The 9,531-nt window shown below is 44.9% G+C and overlaps 1 protein-coding gene across 1 annotated transcript in view; it reads left to right on the forward strand.

Moving 5' to 3' along the window:
* Positions 1-9,518, forward strand: part of LOC139420143 (serine/threonine-protein kinase 17A-like) — a 46,997-nt gene extending 37,479 nt beyond the window's left edge. Inside the window, exons 4-7 of the mRNA XM_071169922.1 lie at positions 2,045-2,171; positions 2,289-2,337; positions 5,252-5,431; positions 7,841-9,518. Of these exons, the coding sequence (XP_071026023.1) occupies positions 2,045-2,171; positions 2,289-2,337; positions 5,252-5,431; positions 7,841-8,174 (690 nt within the window). The 3' untranslated portion in view covers positions 8,175-9,518. The remainder of the gene's footprint in view (positions 1-2,044; positions 2,172-2,288; positions 2,338-5,251; positions 5,432-7,840) is intronic.
* The last annotated feature ends 13 nt before the right edge of the window (positions 9,519-9,531 follow it).

Consider the following 9,531-nt stretch of genomic DNA (forward strand, 5'->3'; position numbering starts at 1 on the left):
ACCTCCTCTCTAATGCTGCTGTAGTTAGTCCCCACTAGACCTCCTCTCTAATGCTGCTGTAGTTAGTCCCCACTAGACCTCCTGTCTAATGATGCTGTAGTTAGTCCCCACTAGACCTCCTCTATAATCCTGCTGTCCAGTTAGTCCCACTAGACCTCCTCTCTAATGCTGCTGTCCAGTTAGTCCCCACTAGACCTACTCTAATTTTGCTGTACAGTTAGTCCCCACTAGACCTCCTCTCTAATGCTGCTGTCCAGTTAGTCCCCACTAGACCTCCTCTCTAATGCTGCTGTCCAGTTAGTCCCCACTAGACCTCCTCTCTAATGCTGCTGTCCAGTTAGTCCCCACTATACCTCCTCTCTAATGCTGCTGTCCAGTTAGTCCCCACTAGACCTCCTCTCTAATGCTGCTGTCCAGTTAGTCCCCACTAGACCTCCTCTCTAATGCTGCTGTCCAGTTAGTCCCCACTAGACCTCCTCTCTAATGCTGCTGTCCAGTTAGTCCCCACTAGACCTCCTCTCTAATGCTGCTGTCCAGTTAGTCCCCACTATACCTCTCTAATGCTGCTGTCCAGTTAGTCACCATTAGACCTCCTCTCTAATGCTGCTGTCCAGTTAGTCCCCACTAGACCTCTAATGCTGCTGTCCAGTTAGTCCCCACTAGACCTCCTCTCTAATGCTGCTGTAGTTAGTCCCCACTAGACCTCCTCTCTGATGCTGCTGTCCAGTTAGTCCCCACTAGACCTCCTCTCTGATGCTGCTTTCCAGTTAGTCCCCACTAGACCTCCTCTCTAATGCTGCTGTCCAGTTAGTCCCCACTAGACCTCCTCTCTAATGATGCTGTCCATTTTGTCCCCACTAGACCTCCTCTCTAATGCTGCTGTACAGTTAGTTCCCACTAGACCTCCTCTCTAATGCTGCTGTCCAGTTAGTCCCCATTAGGCCTACTCTCTAATGCTGCTGTCCAGTTAGTCCCCACTAGACCTCCTCTCTAATGCTGCTGTAGTTAGTCCCCACTAGACCTCCTCTCTAATGCTGCTGTCCAGTTAGTCCCCACTAGACCTCCTCTCTAATGCTGCTGTCCAGTTAGTCCCCACTAGACCTCCTCTCTAATGCTGCTGTCCAGTTAGTCCCCACTAGACCTCCTCTAATGCTGCTGTCCAGTTAGTCCCCACTAGACCTCCTGTCTAATGATGCTGTAGTTAGTCCCCACTAGACCTCCTCTATAATCCTGCTGTCCAGTTAGTCCCACTAGACCTCCTCTCTAATGCTGCTGTCCAGTTAGTCCCCACTAGACCTACTCTAATTTTGCTGTACAGTTAGTCCCCACTAGACCTCCTCTCTAATGCTGCTGTCCAGTTAGTCCCCACTAGACCTCCTCTCTAATGCTGCTGTCCAGTTAGTCCCCACTAGACCTCCTCTCTAATGCTGCTGTCCAGTTAGTCCCCACTATACCTCCTCTCTAATGCTGCTGTCCAGTTAGTCCCCACTAGACCTCCTCTCTAATGCTGCTGTCCAGTTAGTCCCCACTAGACCTCCTCTCTAATGCTGCTGTCCAGTTAGTCCCCACTAGACCTCCTCTCTAATGCTGCTGTCCAGTTAGTCCCCACTAGACCTCCTCTCTAATGCTGCTGTCCAGTTAGTCCCCACTATACCTCTCTAATGCTGCTGTCCAGTTAGTCACCATTAGACCTCCTCTCTAATGCTGCTGTCCAGTTAGTCCCCACTAGACCTCTAATGCTGCTGTCCAGTTAGTCCCCACTAGACCTCCTCTCTAATGCTGCTGTAGTTAGTCCCCACTAGACCTCCTCTCTGATGCTGCTGTCCAGTTAGTCCCCACTAGACCTCCTCTCTGATGCTGCTGTCCAGTTAGTCCCCACTAGACCTCCTCTCTAATGCTGCTGTCCAGTTAGTCCCCACTAGACCTCCTCTCTAATGCTGCTGTCCAGTTAGTCCCCACTAGACCTCCTCTCTAATGCTGCTGTCCAGTTAGTCCCCACTAGACCTCCTCTCTAATGCTGCTGTCACACTGCTCTTCTCTCCAGCCCCAGAACATTCTGTTGACCTGCGATGCTCCTCTGGGGGACATCAAAATTGTGGACTTTGGTCTGTCCAGGATGGTGAGCAGCAGTCAGGAGCTCAGAGAGATCATGGGGACCCCGGAGTATGTGGGTGAGTAGAGCAGCGAACACACAACCCCTGACCTGACCGGCGGCCATGTTGTTATGACCATCATGGTCACTCAAAGTCTTCAGAGGGATAGTTAAAAAGTCATATTTTCTTTTGCAGCTCCAGAAATCCTTAATTACGAACCAATTAGCACAGCAACAGACATGTGGTAAGTGACCTTTCACAGTATCTTAGTGCAGTTGTTCTTAAACCTCTCCTCGGGACCTTCAGACATTCCAGGTACTTTATATATTCCAGAGCTAGCACACCTGATTCAACGGGTCAACTTGACTAGATGGATCAGGTGAGCAAGTTCAGAGCTACATCAAAATTGTGAAGGTTTGAAGAGGTTTGAGAACCATTGTCTTTGTTCAACAGTATGTGGTATGGCTTGTGATTGTTTTATCCAATAGCTTCTTTGAGACAGAGAGAGATACAATGTAAAACTTAATGTGTAAGAAAACAGAACCATTCCCTAGATGGGCTTTTAAAATCATAAGTTTATCTTAGAGAGAAAATCTTCAGCTCATTTCTAGTGGCTGTATATACACTATATATACAAAACTATGTGGACAACGCTACAAATTTGTGGATTTGGCTATTATAGCCACACCCGTTGGTAACAGGTGTATAAAATCAGGCACACATCCATGCAATCTCCATAGACAAACATTGGCAGTAGAATGGCCGGTACTGAAGAGATCAGTGACTCTCAACGTGGCACCGTTATAGGATGCCACCTTTCCAACAAGTCAGTTTGTCAAATGTCTGCCCCGCTAGAGCTGTCCCGGCCAACTGTAAGTGATGTTCTAGTGAAGTGGAAATGTCTAGGCTCAGCCATGAAGTGGTAGGCAAGCTCACAGAACGGGACCACCGAGTGTTGAAGTGCGTAGTAGAGGTCGACTGATTAATCGGAATAGCATTGTTGGTTGAGAGCCGATAAGACAGCAGCCCTCCCCTCCAGCGCCATCGTAATCAAGTTCTCTCTCTCTGGAGTAGAGTTCGACCGATTAATTAGGGCCGATTTCAAGTTTTCATAACAATTGATAATCGTCATTTTTGGACACCGTTCATGGCCGATTACATTGCACTCCACGAGGAGACTGCGTGGCAGGCTGACTACCTGTTATGCGAGTGCATGTAACAGGAATATTTAGATTTATGGATGCCACTCGTTAGATTAAATACGGAACGGTTCCGTATTTCACTGAAAGAATAGATGTTTTGTTTTCGAAATGATAGTTCCCGGATTTTACCATGTTATTAATGACCTAAGGCTTGTATTTCTGTGTGTTGTTATGTTATAATTAAGTCTATGATTTGATATTTGATAGAGCAGTATGACTGAGTGGTGGTAGGCAGCAGTAGGCTCGTAAGCATTCATCCAAACAGCACTTTCGTGCGTTTTGCCAGCAGCTCTTTATGATAGGCTTGAAGCTGTTTATGACTTCAAGCCTATCAGCCTAATGGCTGGTGTAACCGATGTGAAATGGCTAGCTAGTTAGTGTGCATGCTAATAGCGTTTCAGTCGGTGATGTAACTCGCTCTGAGACCTTGATATAGTTGTCTAGGGCCGCGGCTTTTGTGGAGCGATGGATAACGATGCTTCGAGGGTGGCTGTTGTCGATGTGTTCCCTGTTCGAGCCCAGGTAGGGGCGAGGAGAGGGACGGAAGCTATACTGTTACACTGGCAATACTAAAGTGCCTATAAGAACATCTAATAGTCAAAAGTATATGAAATACAAATGGTATCGAGAGAAATTGTCCTATAATTCCTATAATAAATACAACCTAAAACTTCTTAACTGAGAATATTTAAGACTCATGTTAAAAGGAACCATCAGCTTTCATATGTTCTGAGCAAGGAACTTAAACGTTAGCTTTTTTACTTGGCACATACTGCACTTTTACTTTCTTCTCCAACACTTTGTTTTTGCATTATTTAAACCAAATTGAACATGTTTCATTCTTTATTTGAGGCATTATATTAAGTTAAAATAAAAGTGTTCATTCAGTATTGTTGTAATTGTCATTATTACAAATAAATAAATTGGCCGAATAATCGGTATCGGCTTTTTTGGTCCTTCAATAATCGGTATTGGTATCAGCGTTGAAAAATCATAATTGGTCGACCTCTAGTGCATAAAGTGTAAAAGCCGTCTGTCCTCGGTTGCAACACTCACTACAGAGTTCCAAATTGTCTCTGGAAGCAACGCCAGCACAATAACTGTTAGTCAGGAGCTTCATGAAATGGGTTTTCATGGCCGAGCAGTCGTACACAAGCCTAGGATCACCATGCACAATGCCAAGCATCGGCTGGAGTGGCGTAAAGCTCACCACCATTGGACTCTGGAGCAGTGGAAACACGTTCTCTGGAGTGATGAGTCACGCTTCACCATTTGGCAGTCCGACGGACGAATCTGGATTTGGCGGATGCCAGGAGAACGCTACCTGCCCAAATTCCTAGTGCCAACTGTACATTTTGGTGGAGGAGGAATAATGGTCTGGGGCTGTTTTTCATGGTTCAGGTTAAGCCCGCTTAGTTCCAGTGAAGGGAAATCTTAACCCTACAGCATACAATGACATTCTAGATGATTCTGCTTCCAACTTTGTGGCAACAGTTTAGGGAAGGCCCTTTCCTGTTTCAGCATGACAATGGTTTGTCGAGATTGGTGTGGAAGAACTTGACTGGCCTGCACAAAGCCCTGACCTCAACCCCATCAAAAACCTTTCGGATGAATTGGAATTCCGACTGCGAGCCTGGCCTGGTCACCCAACATCAGTGCCCGACCTCACTAACGCTCTTGTGGCTGAATGGAAGCAAGTCCCCGCAGCAATGTTCCAACATCTAGTGGAAAGCCTTCCCAGAAGAGTGGAGGCTGTTATAGCAGCAATGTTCCAACATCTAGTGGAAGGCCTTCCCAGAAGAGTGGAGGCTGTTATAGCAGCAAAGGGGAGGACCAACTCCATATTAATGCCCATGATTCATGAATGAGATGTTCTACGAGCATTGGGGTGTCCATATACTTTTGGTCATGTAGTGTATCTGTGTCTAACTGTTTGTCACTGTATGTATCTGCCAGGAGTATTGGGGTGCTGACCTACGTGATGCTGACAGGTACCTCTCCCTTTCTGGGGGAGGACAAGCAGGAGACCTTCCTCAACATCTCCCAGATCAATCTCAGTTACCAGGAGGACGAGCTGGAGCATGTAGACCAGGCCGCCATCGCCTTCATCAAGCTCCTGCTCGTCAAAGAACCCCAGTGAGTAATGTGGAGGGGGTTCTAAGCTGACATATGGAATTGTTTTAAGAAGGTCATACAATGGATCATTTAGCTATTTGATTTAGAATTCAGAATTGTAGGTATAAAAAAAATATCTATATTTAACAAGTATTTGATAAAATATTGAATTTGGCATTTACTACTGTAACCCAAAGAAACACATTGAATAACATTCATAAATGCAAAAAAAATGCAGTCAAAAAAATGTCATAAGGAATAAGGTTTGGAAGTGTCTGTCCTATATCTAAGAGATACACATTCAACCCCTTATTTTTGTTAGCACAAAACGACCTCCATACTGCCATTCATGTGTACCTTTAGACGAGTCGTAGAGCAAAACAAAGAACAGTCTTGAAGGAGTTACCACATATGCTTTGTTGGCTGCTATTCCTTCACTCTGCGGTCCAACTCATCCCAAACCATCTCAATTGAGTTACGGTCGGGTGATTGTGGAGGCCAGGTCATCTGATGCAGCACTCCATCACTCTCCTTCTTGGTCAAATAGCCCTTACACAGCCTGGAGGTGAGTTCGGTCATTGTACTGTTGAAAAACAAATGATAGTCCCACAAAGCCAAAACCAGATGGGATGGTGTATCGCTGTTGTAGCTATGCTGGTTAAGTGTGCCTTGAATTCTAAATAAATCACTGACAGTGTCACCAGCAAAGCATCATCACACCTCCTCCTCCATGCTTCACGGTGAGAACAACACATGCGGAGAGCATCCGTTCATCTAATATGCGTCTCACAAAGACATTTTATTTATTTATTTTATTTATCCGTTATTTTACCAGGTAAGTTGACTGAGAACACGTTCTCATTTGCAGCAACGACCTGGGGAATAGTTACAGGGGAGATGGGGGGGGTGAATGAACCAATTGTAAATTGGAGATGTCACGAACCGGCTCAAAGCCCGTAACAAAGGGAGACAACGTGGAGATAAGGAGTAACAAAATATATTTATTAACTAAAGCAACTAAGGAAAATATACAATGATGTGTGTAATCAGTAATCAGTAGCGTAAGTGAGTGTTTTGCATGCATGAATGTGATAATGCAGGGTGTTGAACGGTGCCAAAGCAAACAAACAAAAAGTCAACAAGAACCACAACACAATCTACAAATGTCGGCATGGAGAGAGTCTCCTTTATGAATGTGGAAGAGGTCTATTTATCCTGGGAGACACCTGGCCCAGGTGTTTCCCATGAAGCTGACGACCCTCCCAACTCCGCCCACCGGCATCCTAATAAGGAAACAAGAACAAAGACAGAATACAGCAGACAGAGTGGGAGGGTCATCACAGAGATTATTAGGTGACTGTGATGGTTTGAGGGCCAGATTGGGAATTTAGCCAGGACAACGGGGTTAACACCCCTACTCTTACGATAAGTGCCATGGGATCATGGCGGTTGTAACCAAAAATCTCAAATTTGGACTCCTCAGACCAAAGGACAGATTTCCACCAGTCTTCTTCTTGTTGGTGTCCTTTGGAGTGGTTTCTTTGCAGCAATTCAACCATGAAGGCCTGATTCACGCAGTCTCCTCTGAACAGTTGATGTTGAGATGTCGGAAATTGAACTCCATTAAGCATTTATTTGGGCTGCAATCTGAGGTGCAGATAATTGCCGATATCTGAGGCTGGTCACTCGAATGAACTTATTCTCTGCAGCAGAGGTAACTCTGGGTCGTCCTTTCCTGTGGCGGTCCTCATGAGAGCCAGTTTCATCATAGCGCTTGATGGTTTTTGTGACTACACTTGAAGAAACGTTCAAAGTCCTTGAAATGTTCCAGATTGACTGACCTTCATGGCTTAAAGTAATGACGGACTGTAATTTCTCTTTGCGAACGGTTCTTGACATAATATGGACTAGGTATTTTACCAAATAGGGCTATCTTCTGAATACCATTCCTACCTTGTAACAACACAACTGATTGGCCCAAACGCATTAAGGAAAGAAATTCCACAAATTAACTTTTAACAAGGCACACCTGTTAATTGAAATGCATTCCAGGTAACTACCTCATGAAGGTGGTTGAGAGAATGCCAAGAGTGTGCAAAGCTGTAATCAAGGCGAAGGGTGGCTACTTTGAATAATCTCAAATAAAAAATACATTTAAACATTTGTTTAACACTTTTTTGGTTACTACATTATTCCATATTTGTTATTTCATAGTTTTGATGTCTTCACTATTATTCTACAATGTAGACCTCCAGACCACAAACATCTGTTCTATATACAGTAGGATAGGCCCCTTGGGGAATCAAATCCACATAATTTGTATTGAAAGTGCCATACTCGGTCAAACCAACCAAGCCAGTGGAGAAGGTGAATACGGGGGTAAAGGTTTCCAATGATTCCCTGGCCTCACACAGTCCTTTCTCCCAACAGGAACCGTGCCACGGCAGAAGAGTGCCTGCAGCACCAGTGGCTCCAGCCAAAAGAGAAAAGGGAAGCCGAGGCGACAGTAGAGGTGAAAGAGACTATAAGCCCCACCAAGTGCACCTCTGAGCCAGCCAGCCCCGAGAGCCCCATCAGGGGGGAGGAGGAGGAAGGCCCCGAAACGGAGGAACTGATCGTGATGGCGGCCTACACACTGGGCCAGTGCCGCCAGTCAACAGACAAGGAGGTCATGACCCCCGACCAGAAGGCCATCTCCAAACGCTTCAAGTTCGAGGAGCCCTTCAGCGCCCTCCAAGAGGTTCCTGGAGAATTCATCTACTGAAGGACTCACACACACATCTCATCCTCTACACTAGGTGGTCCTGGAGAGCTAGTGGTGGTGTTGGGTCTCCCTTCTGCCCTTCACTGACACACCAGATAATTCAAATCGTCACGGCCCTGATTAGTTGCTTAGTAGAATCAGGTGCATTAGTGATGGGTTGGAGCCAAAGCCTGCACCAACCAGTAGCTCACAAAGAACCTGGGTGGAAAAACTCCTGCTCTTACATCTAGGGAAAAGCAGTTAAAAACATTGCACTTACAAACCACAAGAAACATCTCACACTTTTCTAACCCATCTCACGGTCTGAATTCGTAAAGAAAAAACTGTTTTTTTTGTCCCTTTTTCATATACATCCTGACGTTTCTCTAGACTAAGCCTTGTTGTGACGTTATTCCAGACTAAGCCTTGTTGTGATGTTATTCCAGACTAAGCCTTGTTGTGACGTTATTCTAGACTAAGCCTTGTGGTGACGTTATTCCAGACTAAGCCTTGTTGTGACGCTATTCCAGACTGAGCCTTGTTGTAATGTTACTCCAGACTGAGCCTTGTTGTGACATTACTCCAGACTAAGCCTTGTTGTGACGTTATTCCAGACTAAGCCTTGTGGTGACGTTATTCCAGACTAAGCCTTGTTCTGACGTTATTCCAGACTAAGCCTTGTTGTGACGTTATTCCAGACTGAGCCTTGTTGTAATGTTACTCCAGACTAAGCCTTGTGACGCTACTCCAGACTAAGCCTTGTTGTAATGTTACTCCAGACTAAGCCTTGTTTTGAAGTTACTCTAGACTAAGCCTTGTTGTGACGTTTCTCCAGACTGATTCTTGTTGTGACGTTACTCCAGACTGATTATTGTTGTGACGTTACTCCAGACTGAGCCTTGTTGTGACGTTTCTCCAGACTGAGCCTTGTTGTGACGTTTCTCCAAACTAAGCCTTGTTGTGATGCTTTATTTACTTTTTCTTTGGTGCCTTGCTGGGAGAATTAGAGATGGAATTGCATCTTTTTTGTCCATGTTTTGTCTGCCTTGTATTTTCTTTATGTTTAAGGTTATAGATATCTTCTGTACGGGGAAAGGGGGGGTTAATTATATATATATATATAAAACGTTATGTTGATTTAAGAGTACGCCTCTAAATAATTCTGTTGAAAAAGCCATTGCACACGTTTGACCCAGAACTGAAAACATCCCATGCATCTCATATATGCATCTCAAATAATTGACACTTGTATATGCAGAGAACGCTTGGTTTTCTTTCCCAAATAATAGGCATAGTCTCCATCAAACAAGAAGCTTCTTATTATGGGATGTTCTACTGTAAATAAAGATATATCTCTTAAACCTTTTTCTGAGTACCA

Source organism: Oncorhynchus clarkii, chromosome 11 (assembly GCF_045791955.1).
Source record: "Oncorhynchus clarkii lewisi isolate Uvic-CL-2024 chromosome 11, UVic_Ocla_1.0, whole genome shotgun sequence".
Classification (NCBI taxonomy): Eukaryota; Metazoa; Chordata; class Actinopteri; order Salmoniformes; family Salmonidae; genus Oncorhynchus; species Oncorhynchus clarkii.